Below are 17806 nucleotides of genomic sequence, written 5' to 3'. Positions count from 1 at the left end.
TACGCAAACAGAACGGGACCGCTGTCAGCTACATCGGCAGCACTGCTCGAAACTAAACCGAAGACCTCCTCGGGAAACGATCAAGGACCAACCCTAACGACTCCCACAAGGTTGATCCCCCGAGTCCTGCGCAGCCTGAATGAAAAATCAAACCCCAATCCCAAGTATGAAAACACCTCTTCTTTAAAAACGGGTTACATATGGTTATAAGAAACAGACACCAACCACCACGGTAACTGACTGTCCCACACATCACCGTCAGACACGTTATTTCTACGCCCTCTACTACAGACCCACGTCCCCCACGCTCACCGACAAGCGCAACCCTACTGCAGACGCTCCTCAGGCATGGCCTGGAGAGGGATTACAGCTAAACTCCTGCTTCCTCGCCCGGCTCTCACCGTCCAGCTGAGGAGATCGTTCCTACCCTCAACATACCGGCTACGAGTTTTAAGAACACTCGGCCTTTCTCCTACAAAGACACTGAGTTTTGAAGAAAAACAAACCCAAACCAAACGGCAGCTAAGCCGGACGGGCTGTAAAAACTGCTCACTTTCTCCAGTACCAGAGAGCATTCCGTAACTGAGGAGAGCTGAACGGCAGCCTCCGAGGAGGCCGACTCACTGTGCAAGTAGATTGCTCAACGACGCCTCCGCCGAAGTCACTAAAGCGTTACAGACATTCAGCTTTGGCAGACGGTTTCTCAGCCTCGTGAGAAACTACGTATTAGCAGCTGAAGTTCACACAGGCTTGAAAAAACCTTAAGAATACCTTATTGAAAACATGCAGTCCCAGCCCCCTCAAAAATATAGCACGTCTCTTGCGCCCACCCACCCTCCCCCCCTCAACTTGCAGCCCTAATAAACATGACATTTACCACTTTGGCCACCTAAGAAATAACAGGAATGAGCACTTTGGAATAAGGTTTCTTTTCCAGAGAAGTTATCTACGCCTACGTGATGAAACAGGCTTCGTGGAAGCCCCCAACCCACACCACAAGAACCAAGAAGTCGCTAGCTACTCTATGAATAACTGAGTATTTCAATCAGTAAGGAAACCACAAGAATATCCTTGGGTCTGTTTTCTTGGACAGAAGCCACTGATCGTGGCCTCCACACTGTGGATCCAGAGGGATCATCCCAGTACTCCTCCCCACCCTGAAAAGCCCATTTGATCGACGTGGCCTAAAAGCACCGACGTGTCCAAGCAGCAGAGGGATCTGAAAAGCGATGGAACTCCAGGCAGCAACACAGGAAACTCAAAACGGAGAGGACTATCCTGTACCCGCAGGCACAGCGCGAACAGGAACCCTCCGAGGTCCTGCCCCCCTGCATAGCTGCGCAAGACGGAGGCATTTCCGCCCAGGAATGCGCCGTTTGCCGAGACACTCGTGCTCTTTTTGGCAGAAAGCAACGCTGATCTATACTGGCTGCAAGCTTACCACGCAACCCTGGTGATTTCACAGCAATGCAACGGAGAGGCTCGGGAAGGATGCTCGGGAAGCTAAAAAGATTGGCCAGCTCACCTTTACATAACACTGAGAGGGTGCTTAAATGGGGTATTTTCCCTGCCCAGTCCTAGCACTGCTCCTACACAGCAGTTTCTAAGCTTCCTGGCAGAAAAAAACAAACAAAACATATATATTTGGTATTTACTCCAAGACTCGCAACTGCTGGTTAACTACACAGTTACCTTTAGGCAGTATTTACTACGCTTTTGAGCTTGGTCTAAAAACAAACAAAAAAATTATTGGCTGAGGTTTATACCCTGTTTTTACCTGGCTGAGGTGCTACAATTCCCATTAGTAACCACGAACAGCTTGATGACGCCAGACTTTCCTCAACCACTGCCAAGCGATCCGACTTTTGACGCTGCTTTTCCCTGGTTAAAAATAAACACTGACAAAGCCTAGGTCTTCTCACTTTCTCACAGAGAAAGCACATGGCTGTTCTTCCCTAATTCTAGGGCGGCAGTTGTTTGGGATTCACTTCACTACGCCCTAAAAAGGATTACAGTATTTTCCGCTGTTCTGCTTTTCCGAAGAACAGTGGACTGGAACTCTCCCAGTGTCACGTCTCCAGCCTATACCTACACCACCGCACGTCAGTTTATCCTGGTGCCTCAACGGTCCCGCTCTAATCATGGCGAAAGCAGCATAAAACGGAGTTACCTCCCTGTCAGCAAAGTAAAATCTGCAAACGTTACGGCTGGGGGAAAGAATCCTGAAAAAGAGAAAACACAAACCAACACGGGAACTGAAGGGCTGATTCCCCTCTTAATCCAATCACCGGAAACAAAGGCATTGTAATATGACATCTCTCCTCAAAAGAAGCTCTACAGATAACTAACATGTGCAAATGTGTTTTTAGCTTTCCTTTCCCCAAGAGAGAACTGTAGCCCAGCAGGGACCAAACATTCCATATAAATAAGGCGAGCTTTTTTTGTGTTTTGCATAGTAGTTTATCAGTGATAGTCCCACCCCACTGAACCCTCCCCTTTCTCCACCTGCTTTGCCACCAAGCTGAGACCTGCTTCTGCCGATTCTGGAGTCTCGCAGAAAGCTCGTACACATCCCAAAGGCTCCTTCACCCGGAAAGACGGAGTGAAGAAATTCCTTTTAATATCGTATAACTGCTTAATCCTGAAAGCTGCCTCGAAACTCGCTTTTATTTCTAAGTGTCGACGGTTCAATTTGGAGGCATTCTTTTTTGTGCCAGACATTGGTAATTGCACCACCACTGTCTTGGGTTCGCTTCTCATTTTGCCAGCGCTCCTTTTGCCAATCGGTTCAGTAACACCATAAGCTTACTGAAACACCCAGAGCCTTTGCAGCACCATTTTCTGCTGCTACCAGATTATTTTTTTTTAAATAATATTATTTTTTTTATAAAAACACCTGCTATTAATATTCCACAGGAGCTCAAAGTGGCTCAGCTTGGGGCAAAGGCACAATTAAAACACCGTGTTTTCTTACAGGACTCTGCACTTATGATTTGTATAACAATAGAAATTTACAGCACCAATCCTTAGGTGGGGTGGGGATGCGTGTAGGAATGAGTCCTTAGAAACCCCTGTGCAAGGGCTTACAAGTCTTTTTTTTCCCCCCAGTGTATCGTTTTTTAATCTTTTCTTGTATCTTCCCTTTCACTGGAATGCTCCAACTACGTATCAGCTGACCATGGGCTCCACATCCGTCTCTCTGTCCAACTCGTCCTGAATTTCATCTGTGTTTCCTGAGTCGCTGCTGGCTACAGAGCTGGGAGATGGAGAATTTCTGTAGGAAAATTCAGAGAAAGGTTTAGACAAAAAAAAAATTAAAAGATCACTGATAAAAGTGAAAAAAAAAAAAAGAAAACTGTCGCTTTCACTCCCCAAAACAATGTAAAATATCCTTTAACAACCTTAAAGTTTGGCTTTTCGGTAAGTATCGGTAGTGCACTCAAGCATCCCGTGCGCTTCCACCCCACCCCTGCCTTCTCCTATACAAGGATAAAACTTGATGGGTGGGGAAATGGAAACTAGGCCCAAGGAATATCCTACTGGCTCTCATCATCTGTAATACAAACAGGCCAGAAAACTCAAAAAACTCTCTCTTCTGGCTCTTTTAAGACAGGATGTGCACTGGGGGAGAGCAAGAAAGATCCCTCACAGTATATAAAAGGGTTCTTAACCCGGGAAGATGAAAAACCAAGTTCTTCATATAATAGCCAAGCCCACAGTCCAGATTTAATCTGGGGGTTTGTTTTAAGAGTTCTAGGTCTGTGACACTAAGAGTAATCATCCACCCACGTGAGGAGAGAGGTAGGTCCACTTACACTGCCAGTCCTACATCCCTGTTTTTACCAACAGGTGTTGAATCCCTGAAAGCATTACCATGGAACTTACACACTGTTGCAGGGTTCCCTGTCAGACTGATGTATGACCCTGAGCAAAACAAGATTATCTGAAGGATGAAGCTTGGGGACAAAACGATGGCACTGCCTTTGAAACACCTTGGCAGGAAACAAGAGCAAATAGATTCTCGAAGCACCCCAGGCAGAAGGGCGATACCTCCCTACCTGTCAGCAGAGCCTTTGATAAGCCTTCGACAGGTTTCCATTTGTACATCCAGGCCCCTTTTCATACTACACATTTCCATATATTCATGAAGGTGCCGATTCATGTCACTCTTGGCCGTGGCCAATTCCAGCTGTAAGAAATAGGAGAAAATAATCAGCCTAAGGTGAGTTGCTAGCAGCTTCTCCCAGCTTGAGAATACACTTTTATTCTCTTTGTGCTGAAGGTTCTCTCTCCAGCAGCTACAGATTTATGCTGACTCAATAACAGGGCTGTATAGAATCATGGAATGGTTTGGGTTGGAAGGGACCTTAAAGATCATCTAGTTCCAACCCCTCTGCCATGGGCAGGGACATCCTCCACTAGACCAGGTTGCTCCAAGCCTCATCCAGCCTGGCCTTGGACACTCCCAGGGATGGGGCATCCAGTGGTGTTTAGAATAGCATTTATAAAAAAAAAAAAAATCACACAGGTATGTCAAAGGAAAGCACCTTTGTGTTCTCAGACATACAGACGTTCCACCTTTTCTCTGTGGGCGTACCGGACCAGAACGCTGCCCACGTTTCTGCCCATTAGAAACAATTCAGGTTGTCACAAACAACTTCCCTACCTCTATCTGCCCTATTGTTTCTTGGTATTCCTTGTCTCTCGTTTTAAAGAAAGATTCTGTTTCGTGGATCAGGTTTCCCAGATTTTCTTCCTGCAGGGGAAAGGAGGACACAAAGAATTAGCTGGAAACTCACAAGGAATCCAGTGGCAGATTGAATATTTTCTTATTTAACCTCACGCAGAAATGCGGGTTGTTTTCTTCTTCAGCCTCATTATTTCATTAAAAAGGAGGATGTTTAAATACATTTTTACACAAACACGTAATATTCTATTACTTAAAACCGGCATACCAGGAAACACATTCTTGCACCCTGTACACACAAGATCAAGTCCCTGATCAAGGAACCTACAGACCACGGCTCCGGCAGTTAAACACAGATATCCGACACATGCCAAAGCACCAAACCCATGGATCGTCCTGAACCTTTCACAGATCAACTGTAATTGCTTTCCAGCCACAAAACAGTTTTTCCTTGCATTGACCACACCACTACTTACACCTTTGCACTGGAATTCTCACTTCCCAATTACATACTACTCTTCAGTCTCCGCTACCTCGCACCTATGTCCTGCACACACAGTTTCCTCCTGAAATCCTTCATTTAACTGCTAAAGCAAGCTCGCTCCAGCACACTACCGATGAAACTATCCCACGCTGTCCCAGAGGAAGCATCCTGCCAGGCAACAGCTCCCTGCTTTGGATGAACAGTACGGTCTGGGCTGCAAAACATACAGCACTATTTCATGCTGTCAGAGACCAACGCAATGCCATTGTTCTCTTTCATGTTATTACCTATCTCCTTTTTCCAAGAAAGAAAAAAAAAAAATCATCACTTTAACGCAACTGCACTGACGAGCAGTAATTACGTTGCCATCCGTGGGGCACATCCGTGGCAGCTTTATCAGGATCACAGCTAGTAGCAGCGCCAGGCTATCCAGCCTGCAGTTACAAGAATCATTCCACTTATCCTTTTATAAGCAGAAATGCTTTAAGGAGGAAGGTCAGGAAAGAAGGTGGCTAGGGCACCGTGTAAGAACTTGAAAGGAATAAAGCCAGCGGAAGGAAGATTCAGGCATGTAAAGCGCTGTGTTAAAGACCAGGCACAGACAGAGCAGTCTTTATTCTGAATCTCCATCTACAAGGCAAATCTACCCTTTCCTTGTATAATTTTCATTTAGAAGGATTTAAGCTTCTTAAAACCTTTAGAGTTTTCGCACGTAAGGTCTGGGTTCGGCAATATTCCTGATAGCTGCGCTCACACACGCACACACGGCTATATGCAAATAAATCTGTCACTAATTCCGGCACACGGCTACACGTTATCACTCTGCCACTCTCCCTGCTCAAAAGACGACGCGGAGCTAAGAACGCCGCTTTCTGCAGTCCCAGCACTTCTAAGTAATCTCCGCAGTTTCAGACCCTGCCAGATGATACACGAACGGGAAGATGTAGAATTAACACAGCCCTGGCAGCCGACACAAGACGACGTTCAGGAGACTGCTGCCTCAGCATCTTTACACTGCAGCCATCACGGAAGAAGGCAGGATTATTTCTTACCTACTGCTGCCGTGCTGCTCAGTAATGAAATATTAGCATCTCACTTCAGACTCCCCGCACAAAGCCAGACCTCACCATTTCAATCACTCTTCAGGCTTGTTTAAAAAGGCTCAGGAGTCACCGAACGAGGCAGCGTGCAGCCATTAGCTTACTTCGCGTGGGATCGCAAGGATTAAAAGCAAGCTGTTTATTATCCACCAGCGCCAGGAGATTCCTATTGACTGGGATGATGGAAACACGAGATTCACGCGTTCAGGAGGTCCCTGGGGCCTTTACACAGTCCTGCAACCACAGCTGCTTTGTTTGTGATGGGCTATACATTAACATCTCCCACAGACTGCACTCAGTTTGGTTTTCTCCCCACTGGAAGAACTGTGCAATCCCCCCGCTACCTGTACTATTTTGACAATTTAAGCATGAAGGATAATGATCCACAGAGAAAGTGAGATGCCGTGGGGGAGATACAGGGCTTCAGATAAACGACTTTAGGGTGACGGATCGCGAGACGCTGCTGCAACAGCTGGACGCGTCGGATATTTCGACGCTCGCTTGGTACGTTTAAATACTCAGTTCAAAGGAGCAGAAGGAACGAGGTTTGGCAAATAAACTGATTGCACAGACTCAAAAATCAGCCATAGGGTTAGAGCACCGAAAGGATTTTAAAATCAAAGCAAGTTTGCGTGGCGAACTCGATCACCAGTCAAATCTCCAACGGCTCAAATGGCTGAAAGAGCAGCTGAGGGACACAGTTTTTGCAGAGAACGGTTCAAGAAAATACAGGAAATAAACTCACCTCTCCTTGGAGGTCAATTGAAGGATTGCAGTTCGTGAAGTCTTCCCAGAGAAGCAACGTTTCCTCATTCTCCTCCCACGTTAAACTATCACAGTCGTCATCGAAATCGAATGTCTCACGACTGTTAAGGTAACAGAAGAAGCATCAGTGAAACTCCAGCCTCACTCCCTCAGTCCTTTAATTAATCTTCTAGAAAAAAAAGGGGCTGTGAGAACTGAATGAAGGAGACAATGCAGCAGCTGAAAATCCTCAGAGTTTTTACAAACAAGCTTTGCCACTGTCCAAGTCCCTCGCTCCTGGGCTCTGTGCCACCCCAAAGCAGAATAAAAGATCCTTGTTCGCATTCCCGGTTCAAGTGCACAGTCCTAGCTTTCCTCCAGATGGTGCTGCACATTAGTCTCCCCTGTTTGCAAAACCACAAAAATGTTCGAAACTATTCTTTTTACACATGGGAAAATGAGTCCACGCACAGTTCGAGGAATTTCACAAGAAAAAGCTGCTAGAAGACTCCCTGCTGATTTCCCCCTTGACGCGCAGCCAACATTTATTTTCCCTGCAGCACTTCAAAAGATGGTTTTTCCAAAGGAACAACCATGAAAAAAACAGAGCCCTGAAACGATGTGCAGGTGAGGGTAAACACTTATTGCTGACCACTACTACAGCCACTTACGGCTCAGAACAAACAGTGGCAGGAATGGCCTTTAACACCGTTATCTGGTCAAGCCCCTTCAGCAGGGTCGGTTGTGCAACAAAGGAAAGTTTCAGAAAGCACCCGGTCCCTTTGGGTCTGAGCAGCAGCAGAGCGAAACACGAGTAGCTGCTTCTTGTCCTCCTTAAGGAGGTCTGACTAAAATCTGAAAATGCTCCCAGAAGCAGCCTGCTCATTTCAGAGGGATGCATTTTTGTGACTTTAGTTCACTTCCTTTTCAGCAGATAACATCTCTGGCCGGAAGCCGAGTCCAACACTGTCTTTAGGAGGCTGAAGAGCTTGGCAAAAGGCACAGGCTATTTGTCCATAATCAGCATGACTTTAAAAAATAATTTAAAATAACCTACCAAATTGGACATACACCATTGTGCCTTTTTCAATTCACCTTCTGCTAACCAGTTTCTATCTGCAAGAGCTGTCTTTGTCCAAGAGCACAGACTCCCAGCTCTGACTCCTGCTTACCCCCCAGACACACAAAGCCAACTGCATTTTGACTTAAAGATTAACTTCATCATGGATAAAATACAAGTTGCCTTCCATTTCTGTTAATGAGATAAGTGATTCAGCTATTTTAAATATTATTTTCTATCTCACAAAGCCCCCAAACCCCAGACATCCTTACTCTCTGCAATAAGCCATGAATGCTTCTCTACATCACCCTAATTCCCATGTAACAAGATCACAAGGAATAGGACCAGGAGATAAGAATTTCATTAGCAGCGCCAATAAAAATTGGTTATCACAGGACAGGTTTAGTGTCAAAAATATAACCTAAATTCATTACCAAAACAGTAGCTAAATTTTAGCCTCTTGCTTTTCTAAAAAAATCCATCTGCTGTCACATTGAATTCTAGTAGTGGAGAAGTCAAAAATCATAGAATCATAGAATGGTTTGGGTTGGAAGGGACCTTAAAGACCATCTAGTTCCACCCCCCCTGCCACAGGCAGGGACACCTTGCACTAGACCAGGTTGCTCCAAGCCTCATCCAGCCTGGCCTTGGACACTTCCAGCGATGGGGCATCCACAGCTTCTCTGGGCAACCTGTCCCAGTGCCTCCCCACCCTCTCCGGGAAGAACTTCTTCCTGATATCCAATCTAACCCTCCCCACTTTCAATTTAAACCCATTACCCCTTGCCCTGTCACTACAGGCCCTTGTCAAAAGTCCCCCCCAGCTTCCTTGTAGCCCCTTCAGGCACTGGAAGGGGCTATAAGGTCTCCCCGGAGCCTTCCCTTCTCCAGGCTGAACACCCCAACTCTCCCAGCCTGTCCCCATGGCAGCGGGGCTCCAGCCCTATGAGCATCTCCGTGGCCCTCTGTATTTGTTGCACTGCCTATTAATAAGGGCCTGCAGAATTCCTAACAAGGGGGGTTACCTACAGCTCTTGAAAAACACATGCTCTCCTAGACGTAAAATGTAGGCGTAAAGAGACACACACCCTGAAAACAGAACTTTTGGCAACAGCTGACAAGAGGAGCTGGTGGTGCTTTCTTGTGCACTGCTACATATTAAATCCTGTCCTACACTGTGTGGGAAAGCACTGGGAATTCTTCCCCTGCAGTCACTGCAGAAGTTGGCAGAGGGCACCCCTATTTAAGTGCTAGGAAAGCCAGACCTACAGTGCTCGCCGGGGCTTCTCTCTGCCAAAAGAAAACGGCAGAGACCCTCAAAACTCACTGGGCTGTGGCCATCTCCATCGTTTCTACAACTGGACAACAGCAGGGCACATCACCAGCCCGCTTCCTGAACTGCGTTGTGTAGCACCAAGGTGCAGAGAGTCTCTTCTGAGCTGCTATGACATGCCTAACTCTGCAGTCTGGGGCAAAGCTTTAGGCAAAATAAACTGCAATTCTTCCAGTTTGGGAGACCAGACTTTGCAGCAAGTTTTACAACATCAACATTCTTGGAACCTATAACCTGTTGTCCACTGCTAGAACTGATCTTCTGCCCAGATCCACCACTACCGTTTGAATATAGCTCAGCTGACAAACCATGCAAAATACTAGAGAAGTTTGTACCCATTTTGAACTGAGTTTTCAGCGGCGCTGCCAAATTCAAGGTCCTTTCCCAAACCCTAGAAATCTAACATCCAACCAAACATACACAAATAGACTCAAGTTTCGCACTTTTTTCCATCGCATGCTGCTTCTTTTGCTACTGTTATACCAGCTTATAGGAGTAAAACTAATGTTTGTATTTTTTTAATATTCTCTATAGTTCCTCCTACTTAAGGGAGGAACAAAAACCAGTTCATTTTATTTGAGCTTCTAAAAATCCTTCAGGTATGTACCACGCTGGCAGCTCGGGCGCCCCGGGACTACGTCTGCATTTCAGAGTAAGTTTTCCCCACGTCGTCCGCAATACTCACAGCTGATTAAACATTCGCTTCATTTCATCGGTGATGTTCAGAGAACAGCTGACCTCGTCATCAGAGAACCTGCCATTGTCTCCATCCTGTTCCGAGAGGTCATCATCGGACGCGAGCTTGCGGTCCTTTTTCTTGGAAGCCACCTTAATTGGAGAGAAGAGCAGTAACTAGAAGGTTCAGCTGAGGTGCTGCATCGTGAGGGGCAGAAATAAAGAAGGAGAGGCATTAGGTTTGAGTGAATGTAACTGTTCATGAGTTCCCAGGCAGTTCAGGGATTGCTCGTATTCGAGACGGGAATTGCATCTGTTAATGAGTGGTGAACACAGAGCACAAGGAAGCAGTTCGGAACGGCGAAGGGCAAAGCAAGCTGCAGGCTGCCAGCGCTCTACAGATGTTCGTCTGCCCACCGACACCAGCCTGATCTACCAGAGAACATGCAGAGGTTAGAATGATACAGGGGAAAAGCGTAAGCTGGCAGGAGCGCCCAGGCAGCAGGCTCGAGAGCGATGACAGAACTCTCCCTCTCCTGCCACCACCACAGGCTGTTGCTCCCAGCGCTGAGCCACCACGGAAGAGTAGAGGGGAAGCCTTTCTGACAGCCTTTAATTCAGGGGCATCCCACCCCGCCAGCGGAGGCGGGCTGCTGGTGTTCGGGTTGACAGAAGAAAGGTTAACTGAACCGTGAGAAAGCCTGGACAACCCCAAAGAAAAGCCGTTCGTAGATGCGCAGAGAACCCGAGGGACACCCCTGCAAAGGGCGCAGAGGATCATGTCTTCATCTGAGGGCTGTGAACGTGAAAGAAGTTCACAGACGATGCCACAGAGCCACAAACGCAGTCTGCTCCCGACCTACTGCTCTTCCTCTACGGGGCGTAAGCGCCACCCCTTCTTGGTGTTCTTCTCCGCGACGATCATTTTAACCACTGCATGCTTGACCAAAAGTACGCTTTGCCGTTACCTTGGAGCAGAAAGGCACAGCAATTCTGCTCAAAGATAGGAAGGAACCACTAGCACAAGGCAATGGCTCAACATGCCAGAAAAATAATTGTCTCCAATAAGGAGATTTGAGTGTTTCGGGATAGACAAGAAAAAAACCCCATCAAACCATTTAGGTAACTTCACCGTAGCCAGAACACACAACCAGTAGGGACCACAAGGATCTTCTGACAGTGCTTTTGTACAGCATTTAACACACTATAGGGCATCACTACACAGAGACAAGCATCAGACTTACTGAAAGGCTGAACGAGACACATTCAGATCAACGTAGAAGGAAGCTGGGTTAATCACAATCGAAGTTGCAGTTATGACAGAAGACCAACTGCACTGGGAGTTACGTTTGCTCCACACAGAGCTGTAACTGCTTGCTTCTGGAGCATATTGTGACTTTCCTATTAGCACCAAGGAGCCACAGTAGCTCAAGGAAAGCAACTGGAGTTTCTAGTCTCACGAAGCAGTCACAGCTCGCCACCCCAGAAGCATTATTTCTGGCCACAGAGCTCGAGCCAGAAATAAGAACATTCAGATGACAGTTCTACAAGCTTAAACCCTCTCCCTCGTGAAGGGAACAAACGTGAGGAAGCCATTTATACAAACCTAGACTCTGTAATGCTTTTTTTTTCCCCTGCATTCATTGTAGACTAACAGCATGTCTCAAAGGCCATCCCGAGACTTCTTTTTTTAAACTAAACTTTGTGCTCTCAGCGGTAAGGCAGCTTCTGCAGAAGGGAGCTCCACTTCAAGACCGAGAAAGAAGAAAGTATGTCTACAGAGAGAAATGTCAAGAAAAGGCAAAGGACCTGGACCACACTCCTCAACACTGCTCCCTCTTGTCCCCTCACTTCTTGTCCTACCCTACGGAAAATTCATGGCCTAATCACCTGGAATATCTTGGAAACGTCTTCAGAGTTGCGCTGCTGCGCTACATCGCACAGCTTGGCTGTGATATCGATTCGCCGACAGATGTCCATATCCACCTTCATGGCCTTTTCTTGAATCTTTGTGTCCAGGTCTGTCATGGGCTGCAGGAAGGACAGCAGTGATTATCTTCCATTATTATACAGTTCAGGAAAGAAGAGATACCCCACAGTATCTCTCCAACCCCAGGGCATACCATTCTTAAACAATATCACATCTTGTTCTCCGGGAAAGACAGTACACGGACAATCTGAACAGACCAGACAGCTAACAATCAACATTCACATCTGATTCTACTAAAATTTCAACTCAGTGTGATTTGCCACTGAAAAACCTACACCCCCACCCCCAAACAACTGCTAGACATGGCAACATTAAATTTTTATTGGGTCAGTAAAGCTTTAAAAACGGAGAAAACCCCCTGTTGAGTGTGTGCAGAATAGAATGAACTCTAAAACCTGGTCAATATGCAACACTCCCCCCCATTTCAGACAGAAGAAACCGTGCCTGTGAGGAGAAGTTGCGTTTAAAACAGAATCTGGGCTGCTCAGCAACTTCGTACATACCACAAACTCTGAAATCAGAACTGGATCTGAAAAGATCCACCAAAGCTTGTAACAGAAAATACTCCCCATTAATTCATCTGGCTTCCAGCCTAGCACAAATTCTACATGAAGAATATTTTGCCTTGCTTCACTCTGGGCAGTAATTACAAACATTATTTCTAAGAGACTCCCACTCCCACAGTACAGCTGGCTCCTTAGGAAGAAACACTGCTCCACATAAAAAGCGTATTTTCCAGCCTAGAGGAGAGGTAACTCTGTGAGAAAGTAGCACTTCAAGGGCTGGGCAATGCTTCCCCTCCCACCAGCAAAGCAGAAAAACTGCCCAGAGCACTCTTAAATACCAAACCCCCTTCCCAAGGAGAACGCTTTGGGGTTTTTCTGTTTGTTTTGTCTTTTTTTTTTTTTAATTATTAGACTGAGTTTTTCCCCAGCCCCTGTCAACCACCTTTGGACAAGCCAGAGATTTTTGTTTTCCAAACACCCCGAGAACTCTACCCGCTGACACACTCGAAAGGCAATCTTACTGATTCTTACCCGCCGGAAAGCGAGAGTCACGTGCCAACGTTTGGCATTTCTCCTGTAAACATCCACGCAGCGGGATGCAAAACAAGCCCTCTCACCGCCTTCCTTGGGCTCTCCCTTATAGAGTTTGCAAAGCCCAAAGCACGCTCACTCCCAAGCTGAGGAGGATGTTTGCCTTCACGCCACCCTTTTTGTACACACCGAGAGCAACATTTCGTCCTCAGCCAGAGCCATCGGAGGGATGCAGCCCTGAGGTTTCTCCCCTTCACGCTGCCTCTAACCAAGCGTGCCCGCTCTCCACTGAACACCAAAAGGAGACAGCTAATTGCCGAATTTCACACAAACAGACCTAGTGGCCCTGAGAGAATGCATTTGACACCGGGGAGCAGGTTCTGCAAGCTTATATAAAGGCAGAAGGGAGTAGTTGTACACAACATTGCAGAATTAATCAGCGTAATAGGACATATTCATTAGACAACTGGCATCAGCGCCACCTCAGCCTTAGAAAAGGGCACCCAACTTGCACGTTCACCTGGCTTATCTCTGGAGAGCTGCACGAGCACACGCTCTCCGTACGTCTACACGTAAGAAAGTGATCCAGTCGCAGTCTAAAAGTTTTACTAGCTTTGAAGGAAAGTCATTGTCAAACCATCAAGCCAGACATGAGGAAATTCCTGAGAAAACAAGTGTTTTTATTATTTGTTTTAAAATTTAGCTCGAAGCAGCACTGGACACAAAACCCAACACCCAAACCAGTGGCACTGGGTTAACCCCTCCACAGCCTTCCTACAGGGAGTTGGGAACGGCGTGCAGCGCGCTCCCTTCTGAACGTTCCTCGGGCGGCTCAGAGCAAGGCCCCCCCTTGTCAGCGGTACCCGGTGCTGCACGGCGACGGACCCTTCACCCTGACCTGCTACATCTCCTGCCCAGGGCTGCAGATCGGAACGCCGGCACTGCCAGCTGTGGAGAACGGGGAAGGGAGGGAAGAGTCCGGGTTATGGGCTAAGCAGCAAGTTAATGCATCTCTACACAGACCAGACAGGAAGCAGGGGGAAGGGTGATCTGTCTGATGCATTAGATCATAAAGGCAGCCATAATGCTAACTACAAAGCGGCACTCACTAAGACCATAACCTTTTCATGAATGAAGCCATTTGCATGACACACACACATTTCACAAAGGCAGTGGGAGTTGGCCACGCTGCTCTCCAGTGTACTTACATCACTCATCAGACCCTTAAAGACCACAAGTTCTGCTTTCAGTCTCTCAATCTTTTCATTTAACTCCTCCTGGAGAGCTTCCGCTTCCTGCGCCTCCTGCAAGAGAAAGCACACAAAGAACTTAGAGGTACAGGCCAACATATGCTTCCTCACTTAACCTGAGCAGGGCTGATAAGGCACGTCACCACCCCCACATCTCACTTTGTCAGAAACTTCAGCGCCTTCCTGCTTCCAAACATTAACACTACTCTCCAGCACGCGGCGAGGCAGTCAGCTGCTCTAGCTAGAAGAGTTTTTTAATTACGCAAATTCAAATAATTCCTAATACAAGGGGCAGAGAGCCTTTCAATAGGTACTCTCCAAAACTTACCTCTCGCAAGGTTTCTACCATAGACTCCAGACTCATTCTCCTCGTCAGTTCCTCTTCCCACCTGAAAGACAAGATTTGCAAGCAAAGTGTTAACTATGGAGAAAAGGCATTTTTTTTTTCCCCTGAAAAAAAAAAATCACAAGTCTTCTGCTAGCTGTAGAATGAAGACAGCTATTTGGAATGTAAAGCAGATGGTCCCCCTCTCTTGTACACCCTCAAACCGGGAACATGAAGCTTGGAAAAGAATAAAAGCAAAATCCACTTCCATCAGGATTGGTACTTGTCCTGCTCTCCTATGCAATATTTGGTTGCAAATAAGGTGGGAAATCTTCAGTGCAAGCAAAGAAAACATTGGAAGGCAAGGTATCAGAATCAGTAGTCTTACTATTTTATTCTGTTTGGCCCAATCAATTCATACATTTCTGTGCCTTCTGCAACAAAACCCTCACTAATCTACGTGCCCCAGGCATTTCGCAGCACTACAGTCGCAGGCAGAGTACTCAGACAAGCATCCTCGAGCGCAGGGCATACACACTGCTGCAGTACTAAAAGGGTCGAGGAAAAGGAATTACCGTTACAAACTGTATAATTAAACCCCCTACTCCGAGCACCGTCATGTTTGAGTTCATTATTGGCTTGTGTGTAGAAATACCCAGCAATGCTGCTTTTTAAGCACCAAAACCATTTAACGAGAAAAAAAAAAATTGACAATATACACAAAATAGTCTGGAAAACGTGACGAGACCCACTCGTACACATGGATGAGGTTTGAGGCTGGGGGGAAGGGAGAAAGTAAAATGTGTGCCACTCTTTCTGAATGGGCAGTAGTGTCACACGAGACTCGCCCAGTTTATTATAACAGGAATTACACTCCTGAAGAGAAACTTCAGATGCCACATGCCTAAACAATCCTGTGAACGTAATCCCGGAATGCCTACATGATGATTCCTGTTGGCCATTTCAACACTTTTTACAGTTTAACTGAAAATGGCAAACCGTGGGCCCAGAAATCTATTCCATCAAAGCATTCTTGGAAACGCACAGTTAAATCTGCCAAAAATGCATCCTTTCACCCTGGTTTCAAATGCACGTGGAAGCCTGGCGATGGCTAGGTGGCGGGACAGTCCCACAGAGGCGGCTGACTCGATGCGTACATCGTCACTACGCTACTCGGTACGTCTCTGCGTCCAAGGTGCACACAATCCCATCTGGAACGGCAGCCAGGGCAGACCATTGCAGCAGGAAAGGACGCAGGCAGGCACGCTGGCACTGCTGTCTGCTGTCTTCGGGCACGTTCAGCGCCACCCGAACGGGTCACATCTCCGTGCAGCGGCAGCTCCGACGAGCGCGGTGCCAAGATGACACACTGGCTACATCCACTCCTTCCTGCTATTGTGGTGTGGGAATATCCGACGTAACGGCGAGCGAACCCTCCATTGTACAGCTGAAGTTTGATTTATGCAGGGAGACTTGTGCATCTTTTTACTAGCAATGATTTACTGCCGAGCAGAGTAAAATATTTAGGCTGAAATTTGCATTTGTCACTGAGCGTTTCAGCTCGTATTTCCATATCCTATTTGCTTTTTGGCTACTAATTACACATACAGTCCTACAAAAATAGTAACTTTGTTTTTCAGATTTTAATATTAAAGTCAAGAAGGTGAATTTAATTAAAGCAGTCAACGATACTTGCAATCTGTAGGATGGACTCCGGTTACAGACTGCGTTGCATGGCTTCGATGACTCCTCCTGCACTTGCAGCCAGCAGGCTGTCATTTGTGGATGTAAGTCAAGCAGACATTGCAAAAATTGATATGCTGCTTCCCAAGGTTTTAACTGTTGAAGTGAGGAATACTGGCTGCATTTAGGTTATCCTCCTCTATTATCTGCATCCCCACGGTGCAGCGTGCGTTCCGCAAAGAGGGATGTATTTTTGGAATACATATCTGCATATTTTTACTGACTATGCCAAAAGCTAGCGAAAAGGATTAGCATTCCTCCCCGGCAGTTCAGCCGTCCTGGACAGTTGCCAAAATCGTGCATCTCGAAGTCTGCTCAGTCCAGCCGCCCTCATCCTGCAGAAATTCCAGTAGTTCCATTTCTTCCCTTTGTGCCAGTTGAAGTGCATTTTGCAGAACAGCGATTTACAGCCCTAATTCCCTTCCCTCAAACTCAAGACGATGTCTTCAAGAGAAGAGGCAAAGGATGCCTTCCTGTAGACAAATAGAGGCCCTCCAGACAATTTCTGTGTCTCAGTTTTAGGAATGATAAAACCATCGGGTGATTTCTAACCAACACACACATGCCTAACAGCAGGAAATCTACACTGGATTGATAAAAAAGGTCCTGCTAACCATTAATATCACATTCTTAACCTCAGAGCACATTTCTCCCACCCACTACCAAGCTGATTAACCTCATTTAACAGCTAAAAATGCCAATCTTGCTTTCTCCTTGCACTTAAACCTCAGGAGGCTATTTGTAGCGAAGAGAGGAAGGAGTCGGATGGGAAGGTAGAGGGTGACAAGGAAGCAGAGGATTAATTCTCCATTTAAACTTCCAAGGAAGTGAGACAATAGAAAGATTGCTCATTCATGTGATCATCCTGTATTTGCTGTAACACACAAGACTTTAAAAGGGACCTTGGCAGCTGTGCTACTACAACAAATGCAGCCGTAAGGAGTCAGCGTGCCACTGCAGACGCTAACTATGGCTCTGACGTCTTCAATATTCAACGTGCCCGAAATTATTCTCCCAGTAATCAATAGCTTGCTTTCCAGTTACGGTCTAAAAGGGAAGATTTGGTCTTCCACGAGTGTTAATAATCCCAGCAGGCTGCGGTGCTCTCTGCTGCTTAACAGCGCCAGCGACGCCACTCGCGTGTGCACCCCAAATCATCGACGAACGGGACCAAAGCCCAGTGCTCCCTTACCTCAAGGGAGAGGGCAACACCACCCGATTAATCACCTCTGCAGCAAAAGCGGAGCAGACAGGTAACTCCTTCGCAGCGGCAGGGTTGAGCAGGGCTGTAACACCCAAAAGGGAAACTGCTGTAGGCTCTACAGGCTAAAAAAACCCCAGCAGCCTTCGCATACTTGCTGCGGGATATTAGCCAGCC

At 46.7% G+C, this 17806-nt stretch overlaps 1 protein-coding gene across 1 annotated transcript; it reads right to left on the bottom strand.

The window, feature by feature from the left end:
- Nucleotides 1–3074: 3074 nt before the first annotated feature.
- Nucleotides 3075–14742, bottom strand: IFFO2 (intermediate filament family orphan 2). The gene is made up of 8 exons (XM_010152289.1): nt 14689–14742; nt 14319–14414; nt 11974–12114; nt 10094–10236; nt 7017–7137; nt 4667–4756; nt 4059–4189; nt 3075–3274 (listed from the first exon to the last, which is right to left on the bottom strand). Exons 1-8 carry the CDS (start codon nt 14722–14724, stop codon nt 3169–3171), a joined length of 864 nt encoding a protein of 287 aa, XP_010150591.1. The 5' UTR covers nt 14725–14742; the 3' UTR covers nt 3075–3168.
- Between the last annotated feature and the right edge of the window lie 3064 nt (nt 14743–17806).

Source organism: Eurypyga helias, unplaced genomic scaffold, assembly GCF_000690775.1.
Source record: "Eurypyga helias isolate BGI_N326 unplaced genomic scaffold, ASM69077v1 scaffold16575, whole genome shotgun sequence".
Taxonomy (NCBI): domain Eukaryota; kingdom Metazoa; phylum Chordata; class Aves; order Eurypygiformes; family Eurypygidae; genus Eurypyga; species Eurypyga helias.
Note: the sequence above shows the minus strand (reverse complement) of the source record. Positions and strands in the feature narration are given on the sequence as shown.